The following is a 20668-nucleotide window of genomic DNA, read 5'->3' on the forward strand; positions in this document are numbered from 1 at the left end:
TTGTTTCCCCAGATTACAAATATTTTGCCAAGTGTATATCTAAGACAATTAAAATGAATATGGGGATTAGTACATCTGCATATTGCTTTATTCCCACAGTCCCACATATTGTGTATTTGGTTTAAATTTGTCCAACGTACGTTTCTGCTGTATCAGAAACTAGCAATTGCTTTTGCATCTAGCTACTTTTGACTGGTTTTTAGTCTGTGCAACTCTATTCACTGAAATGAACTAAATGTATGTAGGCTTGGCTAGCACCATTCTGCTAGATTATTATAGTTTTTGAGTGGAAAGAATGTGAGGGAGAGATATGGAAACCTGATATGGCCAAAAGACTGCTATAAGATTGACCACACCCTGACCTGAAATGAGAATACTAGACCTTTAATTTGGTCAAAATCATCATCAACATCATCATCATCGTTTAATGTCCGTTTTCCATGCTGGTATGGGTTGGATGCTTCAACCGGGGTCTGGGAAGCCAGGAGGCTGCATCAGGCTCCAGTCTGATCTGGCAGTGTTTCTACAGCTGGATACCCTTCCTAACACCAACCACTCCGTGAGTGTAGTGGCTGCTTTTTACGTGCCAGGGGAAGCTGGCAGTGGCCACGATCGGTTGGTGCTTTTTACGTGCCACCAGTACAGAAGCCAGTCAAGGCGGCGCTGGCATTGGCCACGTTCGGATGGTGCTTTTTACGTGCCACCGGCACTGGTATCACAACTACAATTTCCATTGGACATTTGTTTTGATGTTGTTGTACTTGACTCAATAGGTCTCCTCAAGCATAGCAGGTCACCCTACAATCCATGGTAGGCACAGCAGGTCGTTCTGAAATCCAAGGTACTTTGGATGGGCTAAAACCCTAGCCTTAAGTGGATTATTAATTAGTGATCGTCAGATATTATGTAGAACTACTGGCTATTAAATGAGATGTAATTAAATATATAAGTTATGAAGAACTTATTTTTGAGTCTAAATCGAAATTTTCTAGGCATAAATCAAGTTTTAGATTATATGCAGTTTTGCTGTTCTATATGTGTTGCAAGAATTTTAAAAAGTAGTTTTACTCATGGAAAATTCTGATTACTACTTGAACGTCAAACCAGATTACTATGTAAATTCAGGCACCTCCTATTTGCATGTTGGTCCCTTCTGTTTACATAGGTTCCTTCTATGGAAATATTTGAAAGTCCTCTTGCAGACCTTCAAACATCTTAAAGTTTGTTTCTGTCGACTCTTAAACAACTGGTGTTTAGCCACGAAGATTAAAGTTGCATAGATGGCCAACCAGTCGAAAGTGACTGGATGCAAACGCAATTGCTAGTTTTTATATGCAGCAGAAACATACGTCAGACTAATTAAAACCAAGTATGTTGTATATTTGACAGTGGGAATAAAGAATAAGCAGATGTACTGATCTCCATATTTTTTGTAATTGTCTTATATATATGTATGTATATAAATATATTAAAAAGTTTTGGATCTTTTCACTTTGACCGGTTGATTTTTAAAATAATTTCTATGTAACTAAAAAATTTTAAACTTCGTATACTGGTAGAATGTGTTTATAAAACATCTTTTTCTCTTGGCTTTCTTGAGAAAATTCTGTAGTTTGTAAGATATTTGTTGTTTAACGAAGTTTAAAATTTTTTAGTTACATAGAAATTATTTTTAAAATCTGTCGGTCAAAGTGAAAAGATCGAAAGTTTTAGTTAAAAAACTTTATTGCGAGTTGTATGGACTCAGAGCAGCCTGGTGAGGCATGCGCTTTACTTCTTTCAATATTAGTTCAGAGAGACGAAAGCGAAATGCATTGAAACTATTTCATCAGCCTCTGACATAATATCGATTCTCCAACATTTTCAAATGGGTTTCACTAGAGTTACCTGCCCTTCGTTGGAGCTCTCCTCTCAATCTTCAAAGCGGCGCCGCCATTATCTCTCGATCAAACTTTGCCGGATGAATTATAATTTCTCAGCTTCAACCACCGTTTATTTTATCTCTCTTACAAATTTCCACGCTAAATTCCATTCCCTTCGTTTCCTTTGAGCTTCAACTGAAGTAAGTATCATTTTCATGCGTCTTTCTTCCAATTTCTACCCGTAAAACCCTCCCATGCCGGTCCAATGTGAAAGCAACGTGGAATCGTCTCTTCACGAATTCCTTTCGTTTCTTCTCCAATTTCTTCGGTTTTCCACAATAAAATCTTGTCTTTTCAACTCTGTTTTCTACGCATTTTAATGAGCAGAGGCAATATCTTTCAGGCTAGTCTGTTATTTTGTTTCCACCCTTTTCAGATCAAATTATTAAATCTTTTCTTCACAACTACGCAACAATCGACAAGAAACTTAATTTGTATTCTTCTAATTACTTCTAATTACTAATTATTGACGATAAAATGTATTTAGAAATAACTGCATTTGTTTATAAATTTCAACAGATGAAAAGATTTAATTCGGTTAAATTCCCATCTGCTTTTCACATATTCATTAATTGCTTTAAATTTCAGTTGAAATACGACGAAATAATTGATTAAAGTCGGATTCTTGGTCAATTCCTGCTATTATTTCCCTCTCAGTTCACGCACCGTAAAATATTGTACAAGAACCGAGAGTCTGCAACTCTCATAATATTCCTTGTTGAAGCCATTTCGATTCGATTCCACTTTTATTGCAATTCTTTCTGTTCGATATGTCTAAGATTTCCTTGTGTTTTTGGTCAAAATAGATTATAAATATCCCTAGCGAACGGACTGCAATTTATGAGATAAGCGAAATTAATTATTATTATTTTTTTTGTCTTTCCGGCGAAGAATTTCTAATATTGGTGATAGGAAATGGCCCAGGTGTTCGCCACGTTTCTATTTTCCACCCCCAAATAAATTGCAATGGATGCAACTGAAGTGAAAAGGCATCCTTCCAAAGCAGACGTTCAGAGTTAGCAGCCACCCCTCCTTTTTTTCTTTTGCATTTAATGTTTATAAACAAGAAAATACCATTCTGGTATTTGTGATATTTGTCTGCAGTTTCCACTGGAGAAATCAAAGTCCCGTGTTCATGGACTGTTTTTGGTTTTACTAGGGGTGAATTGAATCTGTTCATAAACACCCACTTCCAGTACAAAACGGAAAGAAGCACGTAAACACGCAGGAATCCCTGAATGTCTATAAAAATTGAGAAGTCTGGATGTTTTGATTTCATAAAACATACTGTGGAAGAGTAATTAAGTCAGTTAAATTAGTCTTAATAATCACAGATTCCTTCATTGGCTCATAAAGTATTTACACTGTGTGTGGAATCCCTGAAAGTCGACTAAAATTCCTAATTGTGATGTTTTATATTTCTGAAATAGACCATAAAACAGTAATAAATTTGGTTTAGTAGTCACTGATGATTATTTGTAAATTAGGTGATCCTCGCCTCTCGTTTCTCTCTAATCCCTTCAGTTTGTACCCTGAGGTCATTCATTTCAATCAACAACCAAAACTGAACAAAATCTTTATTTTGTTTCCTACCAGTTCCTGTAAACTTACCAATGTAATAATAGTACTTTCGCTGTTTCTAGAAAGATCCTTCTCTCTTGTTTCTGCCAGTTTTCGTTATTTCGAAGTAGCTTCGATGATTTCCCAGTTGTATTATTACGATGAACATTAATCCCTACTGTTATTCCTAATTTTTACATTTTCTCGAATTTATTTAAAACCTTTGACGTTTCAAAGCTCTACGGTCAGTCAACGAGCTAGAATTAGCAACCAGGTCTTTCTCAAAATCACACCTCTTTAAAAGGGAATGGCTCGTTGGGTAATGCACTCTTAGATACATTGGGCAAAAAAACAAAACAATAGTAATGACAGCTGGAACACCTTTGATTGCAGGTCTCCTCAGTTGACATGCGGTTAAACAACAGCATATGGCATTTATTTTACAAAACTAATTAAAGCTGACTCCATTGTAAAGTGATGTTGATTCAATGATGAAAGGCCTTTGTATTGTTGTTTCTGAAAACTAGAAATGTGGAGGTTTGAATTTTCGTAAAGATGAAACTTTAATTGCAAACAAAATATATTTATAATTCTTCAAATGCCAACGAAATTATGTTTATCCACTCATATTTATAGTTTCTATCTACTGAAGGCTTGGGGCAATTCCACATTAAGTTTCATCATCATCGTTTAACGTCTGTTTTCCATGCTGTCATGGGTTGGACGGTCTGACTGAGGGCTGGGGAGCCAGCAGCAGCACCAGGCTCCAATTTGATTTGGCAATGTTTCTACAACTGGATGCCTTTCCTAACGCCAACCACTCCAGGAGCGTAGTGGGTGCTTTTTACGTGCTACCAGCATGAGAGCCAGTCAGGCGGGCCTGGCATCGATCGCGTTTGGATGGTACTTTTTACATGCCACCGTCACAAGAGCTAGTGTGGGGGTACTGGCATCAGCCACGTTTGGTTGGTGCTTTTTACGTGCCACTGGCATGGGAGCCGTGGAACCATGAGATTGTGTATCTTTTATCTTGTTTCAGCCATTGGGCTGCTGCTATGTTGAGGCACCACCTTAGAGGGTTTATAGTCAAATGAGTCCAGCTCAGTACTTGCTGAACCACTAAGTTTTTTTGGGGTTTTTTTTTGCCTAAACCGTGTAAGTTATGAGGGCATAAACCAACACCAGATATCAAGAGATGGTGGGTGACAAACGTAGCACAAAAACACACCCACAGAATATATATATAGTGAGAGACATGATGGGATTCTTTTCAGTTTCTGCCTATCAAATCCATTCACAAAGCCCAGGGCTGTAATAGAGAACACTTGCCCCTAAAGTGCCATGCAAAGGGACTAAACCTGAAACCATATGGTTGAGACATAAACAAACCAACACCAGTTGTTAAGCAGTGGTGGATATAAACGCAAAGGTCACACACATGATAGGCTTCAACACAGTTTCCTTTTACCAAATCCACTCACAAGTTGGCCTGGAGCTATGCAGTGGGACTGAACCCAAATCCATTTGGTTGGGGAGCAAGCTTCTTACCGTATGATATAACAAGTTAAAAACAAAAAAAAAAGCATGTCCATTTTTGATGTAACTCATCACCATTTGAATATGGTGTGTTAAGAAAATGTTCTTAGACAAATGGTTGGAAATCCTGAAAATCTTTGTAAAATCTGAAATGCTGTTGCTTCAGTTTTTTTTTTTTAATGATGAAAATGTCATCCCACTTAGAACTATTGTTATGCACCTGTATTTATAGGCATAATTTCAGATTAATGATCCATGACTTTGTTCCCTCATAACTTTCTGAAAAATGAAATTTTGCAGAAATACATTTTCAACGATATAGATTACTGTTGTGTTGATAATATAAGAAAAAATTTAATTGATTTTTTTTTTTTTTTTTAACTGAGTTTCGGATTGTTCTACCCGCATCCTCCCAACTTTGTTGTCTCATAATTCTCTTTAGAAAGCATATTTTTAAAGGATTTTGCATGTATGCATTTCTGAGAGTGGTCATCATCTTCATCGTCGTCGTTTGACGTCCGGCTTCCATGCTGGCATGGGTTGGATGGTTTGACTGAGGCCCAATCTGATTTGGCAAAGTTTCTACAGCTGGATGCCCTTCCTAACGCCAACCACTCAAAGAGTCTAATGGGTGCTTATACATTCCACTGGCATAAGGGCCAGTCAGGCAGTTCGGGCAACGACCACGCTCAAAAGGTGTTTTCTACGTGCTACCTCCATAGGAGCCAGTCCAGTAGCACTGGCAACCACCACGCAGGAATGTTGTTTTTCACGTGCCACCGGCACATCATCGTTTAACGTCTGCTTTCCATGCTAGCATGGGTTGGACGATTTTGACTGTGTTTCAAGTAAAGGATCTCTTCTTCTGTACAGCTTTGAAGGTGAAGTGAGTGCTACTCTGGAATTTCACCTGTGTTCATCATGACTTGCCTGATGACCTCAGGCAAAAGACTGACTTGATCAAAACAAGTACACACACTGGTCTTTTTTGTTTTCATCTATCAAATCCACTCAAGGTGTTGCTTAGCCTGGGGTTATAGTAGAAAATACTTGTCCCGTGTGCTACACTGTGGGATTAAACTTGAAACCATGTGGCTGCAAAGCAAATGTCTCAAGTACTCTGCCATATCTGCTTTGAGAGAAAAAAAAAGATATTCATTTTTAAAGTTAACACTTTGAAAATTGATCTAATTAGTGACTACTACACTTGAAATTTACATAATTAGCAACTACTGCTACTCCTAGACATGTTGCCATGGAAACATTCAATGCATTTGGTTTTTGTTTTTCTTCCTGAATGCATAGGTGCAGGTGTGGCTGTGTGGTAAGAAGTTTGCTTCCTAAATACATGGACCTGGGTTCAGTCTCACTGTGTGGAACCTTGGGCAAGTGTCTTCTACTATAGCATCAGGCCAACCAAAGCTTTGTAAGTGGATTTGGTAGATGGAAACTGAAAGAAGCCCTTTGTGTGTCTGTTTGGCTCCCATTACTGCTTGACAACCAGTATTGGGGTGTTTATGTCTGCGTAACTTAGCAGTTCAGCAAAAAAAGAATGATAGAATAAATGTCCGGCTTTAAGAAAAAGTACTAAGGTTGATTTAGTCTACTAAAAAAAATTCAAGACAGTGCCCCAGCATGGCCAGTCTAATGACTGAAACAAGCGAAAGATAAAAAGACATTCTTTGGCTGTTGTTGTTGTTGTTCCGTGTGCATCCTCAGCTCAGCTTGGCTCCATCACTTGGTGGTGGATAATACCTGTTTTCCTTCCTATCATATTTATGATAATCAGTCTACAACAAGATTATCTCTGACTTATGTATTAGAGATTAATGCTGGTATTTAACTCTCTCTCATATTCACTATAACCACATTTGATAAATCTAAGATGACTACACAATTGTTTACATCAAATTTTGTTTACATTACAAAACAAAACACACAAAGATATGTCGTCATCATCATCATCATCATCATTTAAAGCCCATTTTCCCATGCTTTCATATGTTAAATCAGTGGTTTTCAACCAGTGTCCACATGACCCTAGGCATCCATATAAGGTCTTGTCATTAAAATTTATCTGCAATAAATCTGTTGTGCCCCAGCATGGCCACAGCTTTGAAGCTGAAACTAGTTAAAGAGTTAATTCCACAAAATATTTTATCAATTTTTATACAATTCCTAATATTTGATTATAATGATATGATAGGAATTTTTTGAGCATCGACTGGCTATGGGGTGGGAGTGGGGGGTCAGTCCGAGTAAAATGGGGAGCTGTGTCTTTTCATCTGGTGTCACTTTGTCAAATGTCTTTTTGTCCACGTGTTTTGGTCTGATGATTTCACATCAATAAGATTCTCAATGATCATTTGATTTCGATGTTCACCTTGTTTTCTAAAAAGTTTATTTAAAATTGGACAAAAAGTCATTAGGGGGGGGGGAATCATTGGACTAAAAGATGTGGACAAAGTGACATCGGACGAAAAGTCGGGTCACGGTAAAATAGGAACCAAAGAGGTCAATGGGTAAAGAAAAGTGGTGAGGGAGCAGTGTTTTAGATGAAATTTGTTGAGGCATATTTCCTACAACTGGATGCCCCAAGTGTTTGCACACTCTCACCTGTTTCTCCTACTCTACAAAGACAAAGTTATTCCAGGTGTTGCACAGCAAACTGAACATGAAAGCATGAAGAACAGGGTTGCCAAGGAAATTGTTGAACACTTGTCACGCTTGGTCTTCAACAAACTCTATGACAACAGTGTGTATATATATATATATATATATAATATACGCACGCACACACACACACAAATAATGTATATATAAATAAAAAGCAGTGGTACTGGTGCCACGTAAAAAGCACCCAGTGCCACTCTGTAAAGTGGTTGGCATTAAAAAGAGCTTCCAGCTGTAGAAACCCTGCCAAAACAGACAATGAAGCGTTGTGTGGATCCTTGCCAGCCCCTGTTAAACCATCCAACCCTTGCCTGCATGGAAAATGGTCATTGAATGATAATTTTGAAATATATACATTGTTTTAGCATTCGTGTTTCCATATTTGGACAGGTCAGATAGGATTGTTGAGGTAGATTTTCTGTTAACCCTCACCTCTTTCCAGGCAACGTATGTTTTTCACAGCAGCACTTGTATGATGGTGATGCTTGTTTACAACCATCATGTGGTGTCAAGTCTAGGGTACACACATATATGATGGGCTTCAACACAATTTCCATTTACCAGATCCACTCAAGGTTTTGGTCTGCACAAGGCTATAGTCAAAGACACTTGTCCAAATTGCTTTGCAATGGGACTGAACCTGAAGTCATATGGTTGGGAAGCTACTACTTAACCACACAACCACCTTTTACACACACACACACACACACACACCTTTTCTAAAGCTTCAGTCTGTTTGAAATTGCTTTCACATTCTTGTACTCTTCTTCATTATTTTCACAATCACAATGTGATATACTTGGTTCTCAGTATGTTTTTTTTTTCTTTTATTCAAACTGTTTTGAACTGTATGTATGTGTATGGGTGCAGGTATAGTTGGTGTGGTAAGAAGGTTGCTTCCCAGTTCCATGATTTCAGGTTTATTTCCACTGTGTGGGACTTAAGGTTAGTGCCTTCTATTATAGTTGTGGGCCAGCCAAAACCTCGTGAGTGAATTTGATAGATGTGAACCGAAAGAAACTGGTTGTGTATGCGAGTGTGTTAATGTTTCTTTGCCTTGACATTGGGTGGTTGTTGTTGTTGCAAATTGAGTCACTGCCATGCAAGTGAGTGTCCTTCATTTCTGATCCTCTGTTGAAAGCATGTCTGGTCAAATGGGGACATTACCTTACTTGGAAACAGGAAAGATGTCCAGCTGTAGAAAATCTTCTTCAACAAATTCTGTCTGAACACTGGAGGCAGTGAAAAGTGGATGCTAAAACAATGATGATGATGGTGATTATTGAAGGATGTAATTAAACCAATCCTTTGAAGTACTGAGCACCAAACAAAAATATTTCAATGTACTTCTATAATTCGTCATCACCTGCACAATGACTGCTTGTGTAAATATAAACATATGCTAGTGTACTGATGTACTTCATTATCAAAAGTTTCGTAAAAGAACCACTTATGGGTTCAATCCCACTGCACTGCACCTTTGGCAAGTGTCTTCTACTATGGCCCAGGCTGACCAAAACCTTGTGAGTGCATTTGGTTGGCAGAAACGTTAGAACACCGGGCAAAATGCTTAGCGGTTTTTCGTCTGCAGTTATGTTCTGAGTTTAAATTCCACCGAGGTCGACTTTGCCTTTCATCCTTTTGGGGTCGATAAATTAAGTACCAGTTATGAACTGGGGTCGATGTAATCGACTTAATCTCTTTGTCCTTGTTTGGCCCCTTTTGGGCAATAAAGAAATAAGAAACTGGAAGAAGCCCATCATGCTTCGTGCAGATACATCTTGGAAAGCCATATTAACTGAAGTATTTATCCTGAGGTTCTGCTTATAGATGTACTGTATTAAATAACATTGAAATATTATCAGTAGCAGAAGAAACTCCTTTGGCAGTGGTATGGCTACATGTGCATTTCTGCCTCTTTTGGCTTTGTCAGCAGCATGTGCCCATTAGAAACTGCATGCTAAAACAGAATCTGTTGTCACTGATATAGGAAAACAGTGATTGAAAAAGCACTAATGTTGCAGTTAGCTGGTCGACTGAATAAAACTTTATGTGCAACAGAAGTAGTATTATTTCTCTCTGAAAAGTGACAAAAGATATGCGGCCCATATGACATCAGGACGGTATTCAAGAGTAATACAACACTTCGCAAATATCTCCTTCGAGTAAAACCATCAATAGAAGAGAATATGACCAAGAACTGCTTGTATTCCATCCCATGCAGCTGTGGTAGGTTATACAAGGGTGAAACATGCTGTCCCCTCAAAATAAGGGTAGATGAACATCGCAAAGCTGTGACACGTGGAGATATTGATAAATCGGGTATAGCTGATCATGTATGGAAAACTGGAGACCACCTCCCCCTGTAGGATGAAGTTAAAAAAATAGACAGAGAACACCACTGGAAAATACGGAAACTAAAAGAAGCAGCACATATGCTAGGACACAACAACCTCCTAAGTAGACCCAAGTGCAGATATGAGTAGCATATGGGAACCAGTATTAAGGAAGGATAGGAAAATATTAGATTTATAAGCCCTAAAATTCACTCCATAATTGCCCACAGGCATATAGCTTAGTGGTTAAGAGTGCAGGTTACTAACCCCAAGATCCCGAGTTTGATTCCAGGCAGTGACCTGAGTAATAATAATAATAGTAACATCGAAAAATACCTTAGGAATGAGAACCCAGGTTCGAAATTTCCTCAAGACACTTGATGAAGGCTGGAGGGTATATCAGCCAAAACATGTTAACAACAAACACGATGTAAATAATTCCTCATCTCTTAAATATAGAACTGTAGAAGTAGTATTAGTTTAAAATAGCCATCTGTGTATTATACTTAATGCAGATATATCTTGGAAAGCCTAATTAACTGTGTTGTTCATCCAGGGATAATATCGCGTATCAATGTACAGTGTTGAATAACACAAAGCAGTGTTATGAAGAGCAGTGCTGGTACTGCTAGTCCTGGCATTTGGTCCTCAAACTAGGAACCTTGTGTAGAGTGTGGTTGTCTCAAAAAGAAATTGTGTTGAGGAAGATGAAAGCTTTTTGAAAACATTCATAACAGGCGATGACTCCTGGGTCTGTGACTATGACCCTGAAACCAAGGCAAAATTCAAATCCCAATTGTAAGGAGCAACATTTCAAAACTTTGAGGAAATCCAAGAAAATCCAACGAGGTTGTTGCTTGCTATTCTCAAAAAGGAGTCCCAGGAAAGCTTTCCTCAATGGAAACAATGCTGGATAAAGTGTGTGGCTTGAGAAGGAGGGGGACTACTTGAAAGGAGGTTAAATGCCAAATTGGAATGTGTTGCAGTTTTGTTTTTAAAGCACCACTCCTGGTAGTTTTTAATCAGACCTCGTATAGAAGTGTCTGTCTATTAAATGTAGTTGAGAAGGTCATCGTATGCAGTTTCATTTTTAATTGGTCTGTTTGAGGAGGAGGTGGAGGAGGAGGAGAGAATGTTGCTCTCTTTGATAGAAATACAGAAACAACTTGATGGGGTTAATGAGTGAAATTATATATCCAGTTTAAATTACTGCTGATGAATAACGGGAGAAAATGAGGTGGCAAGCTGACCGAATCGTCAGCATACTGGGCAAAATGTTCACAAGGCATTTCACCAATCTCTGCATTCTGAGTTCAAATTCTGGCGAGGTGGACTTTGCCGTTCGTCCTTTCAGGCTTGATAAAATAAGTACCAGTTTCGTGCTGGGGTTGATGTAATCAACTTCTCTCCTCCTCGAAATTGCCGGCCTTGTGCCGAAATTTTAAACCAATAATTGGAGAAAATGGACAATAAAGGAGTTTCAGAAAAACAGTAAGATGGGTTGGACAGTGTTTAGGGTTTAGTGTAAATGATGAAATACAGGGGAGAGGGAACAAAGGAGGAGGAGGCAGCAAGGGTACAGGGGGGAGGTTATTGTTTAGCTCCAGGTCATCTTTAACCCTTTTGCACGTAGATTACTCAGTCAAATGTAATGCTTATTTATTTCAAATTGTTCTGAATTAATCATGCATTATCTTGTAGCTTGAGGTTATTTTCAAATGGCATTGTAGGATAGGTGTGAGAGGCTGGATCTGGCCAGTTTGAACATGAAATGCATAGCAGAATATTTGGGTCAGATGTGCTGGTTTGAATGCAGAAGGGTTAACAGATCAGGTTTTTGACTAAAGGTGTTGTGTTTCACTGGGAGCGGCAGGGAGTCAGCAGGGTTTAGAAAATGGAGGAGAAACTGCGGAGGCGGAGGTGGAGAGGGGGAGTAAGAAGATAAAGGGTCAACTGGTGATTATAGTGTTGTTGACAGTATATTAAGCTATCAGTATGGTGTGTGTGTGTGTGTGTGTGGTAGGTGCTTTGTTCTGGTTATGTGAACTATTAATTAAATATAATCACTTCAAATATTGTAGCTTCTGAGAGAGAGAGAGATGGTTTTGACCATCATGTTATTGACTGTCTATTTTTGGTAATTTACGTAAGCCTCTACTTATGTTGCTCTTAACATCCGTCCACACAAACTGGCAACTTGGTCGCTTGTTCTTCATTTCAAGCTCTCCTCTTGACACTTCTAAACACTCCTCTCTCCCCCCCCCTGTACCCCATCCTCTCCGCACACATCCTCAGGTTCATGCTGTTTATTTGCTGCTGGTATGTGTATAATAAAAATGAATAATTAGTGTGCCAGATGCTCTTGTCATGGATTGGAAAGCACAGGCATGGCTGTGAGGATAAGAAGTTTGCTTACCACTCTTGTGGCCTCAGGTTCAATCCCACTGCATTCCACCTTGGGCAGATGTCTGCTGTAGATACAAACATGGCTGTGATTAAGAAGTTCACTTCCCATATAGTTTCAGGTTGAATATCACTGTGCGGTAGCACTTTGAGCATGTCTTCTATAACCCTGTGTTGATGAAAGCCTTGAGTGGATCCATTAAAAACTGAAAGAAACACACACACACACACACACACATATATGCGTGCTTGTGTGTGTGTGTGTGTGTGCATATGAGTGACCATGTTTATGTGAGTTAGTATTTTCCTCCTCTTTGCATGTGTTTGCTGGTGGCCTCCCAAGCAAACATTGTTGTTTGCAGTCCAGGCTTCTTTGTGGTCTGTTTCGTTTGGAAACCAGCAGGAGGTTGGCATTAGGAAGGACATAGAAAAACTATTCTCGTTTGACCCAAGCAAGCACAGAAAAATAGTCATTAAGATGATGATTGATTAAATTGTACTTCTTTCACAATTGGAGATTTTTCTGCCAATTTGCTCTGTTTTTTTTCTTCGTTTTATATTAACTCTTGACCATTTTTCTTGTAAAATAAATACATGAGTAACAATTTATTTTGAAAGTAATGAAGAATTTATTAAAGTAGCTTTTTCATTCTGCTTGTTTTGGACCAGAACTTCACAGAAAGTTCTTATATAAAATAATGGTGTTATATTGGTATCAAATTTTGGCACAAGGCCAGCAAGTTCAGGGGAAGGGGTAAGTAGATTATATCCACCCCAGTGCTTAACTGGTACTTATCTTATTGACCCCCAAAAGAATGAAAGGCAAAATTGACCTCAGCAGAATTTGAACTCAGAATATGAAGGATGACGAAATACTGCTCAGCATTTCAGCCGGTGTGCTAACGATTCTGCCTTGGAAATAATCATGTTAAATTATGAACTCTTTAATCTTTTTTGATCCCAACCCTTGTTCTATGATACCAATTCTTTGTTTTAAAGTGTTTTAAATTAAAAACCTCCCACTAAAATTTCCTGCTATTTTACTTTCTAAACACCAGCTTCATAATGTGACTAACCTCTTTGTTATTTTCAAAATGAATTGAAAAAAAAGATAGTATATTCCAAGAGAAATAGGGCAGTGAAAGGGATTAAGATGAGAGGCTTTGTAATTCAGACGTAGCAGTGGCCTCAGGTGTGTTCAGCATCGTTCAAATTACCTTTTCTTTGTTCCTGACTGGAATCTAAATTTCTGTGGCAAGACAAGTGATGTACGATAGCAGAGGGGGAGTTGGTAGCCTGTTATCTGAGGCAAGATTACCAACTGTTGTGTATTTCTGTTGGGATAACACTGAGGATAGCTTCAACATTCTCCATATTATATTCTGTCTTTTCTCTTTGAATTCACAATAGTGTTGTGTCTGCAGAAAGAAATCAATATTTTAGTGAAAACAAGGTGGCTGAATCGTGAGCATGCCAGGCGAAATGCTTAGCGATATTATGTCTGACTCTCCTACACTCTGAGTTCATATTCCACCAAGGTCGACTTTGCCTTTTATTGACCCCTTTCGGGGTCAATAAATTAAATACCAGTTGTGTACTGGGGTCAATCTAATCGACTTTCCGCCTCCTCAAAGATTTTGAGCTTTGTGCCTAGAATAGAAAAGAATTCTTAGCATGTGAAAGTAGTGAGCTGGCAGAAATGTTGGCAAAGTGCTCAGGGGTATTTCGTCTGTCGTTATGTTCGGAGTTCAAATTCTGCTGAGGTCAAGTTTGCCTTTAATCCTTTTGGGGTTGATAAATTAAGTACCAGTTGTGTGCTACGGGTCAATCTAATCAACTGCCCCCCCCCCCAATATTTCAGGCCTTGTGCCTAAAGTAGGAAAAAAAAAAATTTTGTGGAAAGAAACCTTGAAATTAACAAATCAATATTGATTATCATAGGCTTCTCCCCTCCCCTAATACTATCAGATTACTTGGGTATGTGTATAATTTATATATATATTATCTTGTTTCAGGCGTTGAACTGTGGCCATGCTGGGGCATTACCATGAAGGGTTTAATCAAACAAATGGACCTCAGTACTTATTTTAAATCTGGTGCTTATTTTATTGGTCTCTTTTGCCAAACTGTTAAATTATGGGGACATAAACAAACCAACACCAGCTGTCAAGCTTGGCAAATGCACACACACACACCTATGTGTATGAGATAAGCTTCCGTGCAGCTTCTGTCTGGCAAATTTACTCATAGGGCATTGGCTAGCCTTGCATTCTGAGTTCAAATTCTGGCGAGGTGGACTTTGCTGTTCGTCCTTTCAGGCTTGATAAAATAAGTACCAGTTTCGTGCTGGTGTTGATGTAATCAACTTCTCTCCTCCTCGAAATTGCTGGCCTTGTGCCAAAATTTTAAATCAATAATTAAAGAAAATGGACAATAAAGGAGTTTTAGAGAAACACAGTAAGATGGGTTGGACAGTGTTTAGGGTTTAGTGTAAATGATGAAATACAGGGGAGAGGGGACAAAAGGAGGAGGAGGAGGAGGCAGCAAGGGTACAGGGGGGGGGTATTGTTTAGCTCCAGGTCATCTTTAACCCTTTTATACGTAGATTACTCAGTCAAATGTAATGCTTATTTATTCAAATTGTTTTGAATTAATCATGCATTATCTCGTAGCTTGAGGTTATTTTCAAATGGCATTGTAGGATGCTTGCCGAAGGTGCCATGCAGTGGGACTGAACCTGAAACCATGTGGCTGCAAAGCAATGTTCTTAAATCCCTCCCCGCCTCTCCCTCTCTCTCTCTAGCTCATGTGTCATCCCCAGCATAGCAAGACACATGCTTGTGTTGATATGATAGGTTGCTTGTAAATTCACCGTTTAAATGCCAACACTTGTGGAAGTGTTTGAGTCTTATTTAGCCCTTGGTCATCGACTCTCCCATCATTAGACAATGCATGAGGTTTCAACAATTTCCTTAATTGTTAGAAACGTTCGCACACGGGACGAGTATTTCGTCTGTCTTTACATTCTGAATTCAAATTCCACCAAGGTCGACTTTGCTTTTCTTCCTTTCGGGGTCAATAAATTAAGTACCAGTTGCATACTGGGGTCAATTTAATTGACTGGCCCCTTCCCCCAAAATTTTGGGTGTTGTGCCTAGAGTAGAAAAGGTTATTTAACCCCTGGTCAGCTTTGATGATGGAATGGGTTTCTTGTAATCTTAGACATTTAAGTATTTGCTTCTTTCTTCTGCTGCAAACGTTTACACAGTTGGGTGTCCTTTTTGCTACGAACAATTCACCTCACATTTTGAAGCAAGTGGAGGAGCTTAGTGGGTCTTGGGACACGGCTGGATAGCAACAGTAAGATTTGAACTCTTCAGTGGTATTTATTTTACCGACCATGGATAGGTGCACTGTAACCACAGAGCCTCTTATTTTTATCTTGTCTTTGACTGTGGCCATACTGGGGCACTTCCTTGAAGAATTTTAATCAGGTGAATTGACACCAATACTTTTTCTTTTAAAGCCTGGTACTTATTCTGTTGATCTCTTTTGCTGAACTGCTAAGTGCAAAAAAAAACCCCAACATTAGTTGTCAAGCAGTAGTTCGACCCCCCCCCCCCAACTGGCTTCTTTCAGTTTCTGCTTACCAAATCCATTCACAAGGCTTTGGTTGGCCCAAGGCTGTAGTAGTAGTACACTTGGCCAAGGTGCCTTGCAGTGGGACTGAACCGAGAACCGTATGGTTGGGAAGGGAACTTCTTACCACACAGCCATGCCTGCACCCCTATCCATATTTTGGGTTCTACAACATGTACACTGATCAAGCAGTAGATAAATGTATATCGAGGCCATGTTGCTTGAAAAGAATCAAAATCTCCTGCTAAATGGCTAGACACCATTAGAAGACATGAAGCTCTTCATGGGTTTGTGTTAAGAATACATATTGGAGATGAACCCCATTGCTGCACTGACTGGAAAGTGTCTTTGTCAAAGAGCAAGAGCTTCCCATATTGCATTATATTGCACCTTCATTTTATGAACTGCAACAGCATTTGGTCGGTTCCCAATGCACCAATTCCTGCGTCACTCTGTTTTTTATAGTAAGAGGGACTAGCGAATGTTATTGCCACTTGGACAGATTAAATACCACAAGGTATTTTTTACTCAACATACTGGTTTTCCCACTGATGTTTACAATCTTTAGCCAGTATATCTGATATATATGTGCATTAAATGTATATACAAACATTTGTTTATATATATATATATCATTATATTTTGGTCTTTAAAATAGATGTACTGTGTTGTAAACGAGGGACTAAAAAGAGTATCGTGGAGGATATCTAAGCTGTAAAACATTTAAACATCGCCCCCCCAACCCATTCCTGTCTAACCCATGCCAGCAAGGAAAAGTGGTCCTAAAAATGGTGATACAAACGCACAAATGTTTCTCATAGTTTCCACTTGCCAAATTTCTTTGTCTGTGAATAGGTCAGCCTTAGACTTATACAACATCTGTTCAGTTTTATTATTATTATTATTATTTACATTTGATGGATATTTGTCCTCATCTTGTTTGTTGTTAACACAACATTTTGGCTGATATACCCTCCAGCCTTCATCAGGTGTCTTGGGGAAATTTCAAACCTGCCTGGGTTCTCATTCTTAAGGTATTTTTCGATGTTATCATCATTATTATTATTCATGTCACTGCCTGTATTATCATTATTATTATTATTTAGACAGTGAGCTGGTAGAATTCTTATTGTGCTGGACAAAATACTTAGTGACATTTAATCCAGCTTTATGTTCTGAGTTCAAATTCCACCAAGGTCGACTTTGCCATTCATCCTTTCGGAGGTTGATGAAATAAGTACCAGTTACACACTGGGGTCGATGTAATCGATTAGTCCCCCTCCACCAAAATTTCAGGCTTTGTGCCTTTAGTAGAAAGGATTATTATTATTAAAAGTGTTGAACTGATATCATTTTGATATTCTTTATTATCCTTTAATGTTTTGAGTTTAGGTAACAAGGAATCGGTTCCTGCGACTACACTTCTCTGCAAACTACTCTCTGTTGCTATTCAGCTTTTGTAGTATGAAAGATGTCTTTATAGAAAGACAATTCCTAGCACACACACACACACCACATGAAGATTTTTTTCATTTTCAATCACCATATTCTTGAGATATATAGTTTCCTTTCTTTTCTTTCTTTTCACAGTCCTTGTTATTTTATTGATAAATCTTCGATTCACCATTGTTAATAATCCTTTTTTTTTCTAACTTCTTGTTTCCAGTTGAGTAGCAAAATGGGATTGCTGTGCCGGTATTATAAGCAAAAATATCCTGAAGTGGATGATGTGGTAATGGTGAACGTGCGTTCCATTGCTGAAATGGGGGCCTATGTACATTTATTAGAATATAATGACATTGAAGGAATGATCCTGCTCAGTGAATTATCCCGACGACGTATCCGATCAATTAATAAACTTATCCGTGTTGGCCGAAGTGAATGTGTTGTTGTTATTCGAGTTGACAAAAACAAAGGTAGGTAGTATAGACCTTCCCCCTCGTTTTTATGTTTGCATTGGTTGGTTTCTGCAGCTGGATGCCTTTCCTGTCATCAACCCTCACCTGTTTTCAAGCACGGTAATATTTCCCCTCCATACCCAGATACGTTTTCACAGAATGTTGGAAACAAGAACAACTGCTTGCATGATGATGGCACATCATATCTCTCACACAACGTCCAGACAATAAAACATGCACTCACTCACTCACTCATCATTTTAAAGTCCACTTTTCCATGCTTGCATGGATCAGGCGGAATTTGTCGAGGCAGATTTTCTATGGCTGGATGCCCTTCCTGTTGCTGACCCTCACCTGTTTTCAAACAAGGTAATAATTGCTCTTGGTTGCACACATTTTCAATGAAAAGTGGAAGTGAACGACACTGCTTATATGACAGTGACACTCGCTTACAATTATCACATCAAGACAAGGTGACAGAAACACAAACACACATACGTACATAGAGAACAATTTTGAATATAAAATAATTTTTAATACTAAGTTTCATTTCAAGGCAGTGAGATGACCGAATTGTTAGCATGCTGGGCGAAATGCTTGGCACCATTTCGTCTGTCTTCACGTGCTGAGATCAACTTTGCCTTTCATCCTTTTGGGGTTGATAAAGTAAATACCAGTAAAATACTGGGATCCATGTAACTAACTTAGTACCTTCCCCGAAATTGCCTTGTGGCAAAATTTGAAGTCAGTATTGTCATTTGAATGAAGTTTGATTTAAAATAAAAATATGTTACCGACATCAAAATTGATGTGGGATGACCAACGGGTCTGTTTATATTCTGAAGTTATGTTTATGTGTGTAAATCATATTGGTGTGTGCATGTCATGCATATACCGTTTATATCCATTTTCTGAATGGACTTATATAGCCAGCAGTACTCTTGAAGTTAGTAAAACCACCCACTTATTTTCACACACACACACACGTGTAGTGGATTAAATTCAACCACACATGCATTCACACAGACATCTTAGACACACCACACACACACACACCACACACACACACACACCACACACACCACACACACCACACACATGCTTATTTTATTTCAGAATATAGGTAGACCTGTTAATTAACATCATCATCATTTAATGTCCCCTTTTCATTGGTTTGATGGTTTGAGAAGAACAGATGAGCCTGAGGGTTCTGTCTGTTTCGCCATAGTTTCTACAGCTGGATGCTCTTCCTAATGCCAACCACATTACAGAATATACTGGGGGATTTTTATGTAGCATCAGCCCCACTGCTTTTAAACATGACACTCACACCAGTGTTTTTTACATGGCACTGTCACCAGTGTTTTTGTGTGTGTGTGTGTGTGGCACCATCACCAGTGCTTTTTATGTGGCATCGTTACCAGGCTTTGAAGTTAAGATGATGATCTATTGACCTTTGTCCATATTAAGCAAGAAACATTAATCCTTTAGCAGATTACTCTGTCAAATGCAATGCTTATTTATTCAAATTGTTTTGAATTAATCATGCATTATCTTGTAGCTTCAGAATTTTGATGAAAGGATTGTTATTTTTAGAATGACATTGTAGAGTTGGTGTGATAGGTCAGATTTAGCCAGTTTGTACAAAATATTTAGGTCAGAAATGGCTGGTTTAAATGCCAAAGGCTTAAACTCTGCTTGCTGCAGTCTATTTGAATGCTTTTCCAGCTATAGAGAACATTTTTGTTGAAACAATTTTTTTTGTTTTAACAAGAAGTCAGAAATTGTAGCCAGTTGTTGGACAGGACTTGAGGTAGGTTTGTTGTGTTTATGAAGATTATATTGAAGGTAATGTCAAGGTAGGCATAAGTTTCTTATCATCAAACACAGGTCTTTCATGTTGTACAAAATACAGATATAAAAGACTGTTGTTGCTATAGTAACAAATAAAAACCTGTAATCTTAGTGGAACAAGGAAGTAAAAACCACAAACAAACTAGTTGCTCGGTCAACACCAAAATCTATTATTGTGTTGGAATGTCTTTCATATGAACTACATTTACTAGTCTTTGGAAACAGACCGTTTTCCTTCACAGTAATAAAACTCCCCCAGTTTAAAGCAATTAGCTAAATTGTTTAGCCTTTTCGTAACCATATTTCCATCGAAATGCATCTCCTCTGTTTCAATTAGTTTCAAAAATAATGAAGACTTTATGCAAGTGACTTATTAATTAAGCTGGTGGTTGGAATTGAAATTAACAGGAAATTTTGATGGGAGGATTTAAGTGAGATCGCTTTAAAACAAGGAAGTTGTATGATAATATCCAAGGCTGGTTTCCGATTCGTTTCGAAAGAGTTATTTTCTCAAATTACCAGTAATTACATTATTAAAAAGCAAAGTTAAAGGCAACCCCCTTTTTTAATGAAATAGAAAGAATTAAAACTGAAGTGAAAAGGAAGGACCCAGTAGAAGTCAGACTCTACATTTGTAGGTGCAGATGTGGTTCTGAGGTCAAGAAGTTTGCCAAGGAACCATGGGGTTAGGGTTTCAATCCTACTGTGTGAACATTGTTGCTTGACATTCTATTCTATGACCATGACAGAAATTGAAGTAACCTGTCGTGTGTGTGTGTGTGTGTGTTTCCCTCCTTCTTTCACATGTGTTCCCTGACCCCTAAATGGCATGCTGTCCATACAGGTA

General features: G+C 38.5%; 1 protein-coding gene across 1 annotated transcript in view; it reads left to right on the forward strand.

Annotated features, from left to right (window-relative positions):
- The first annotated feature begins 1903 nt into the window (after positions 1-1903).
- LOC115215513 (eukaryotic translation initiation factor 2 subunit 1) overlaps positions 1904-20668 on the forward strand; it is a 28825-nt gene continuing 10060 nt past the window's right edge. Inside the window, exons 1-2 of the mRNA XM_029784685.2 lie at positions 1904-2062; positions 17736-17985. Of these exons, the coding sequence (XP_029640545.1) occupies positions 17748-17985 (238 nt within the window). The 5' untranslated portion in view covers positions 1904-2062; positions 17736-17747. The remainder of the gene's footprint in view (positions 2063-17735; positions 17986-20668) is intronic.

The sequence above is a fragment of the Octopus sinensis genome, linkage group LG9, assembly GCF_006345805.1.
Source record: "Octopus sinensis linkage group LG9, ASM634580v1, whole genome shotgun sequence".
Classification (NCBI taxonomy): Eukaryota; Metazoa; Mollusca; class Cephalopoda; order Octopoda; family Octopodidae; genus Octopus; species Octopus sinensis.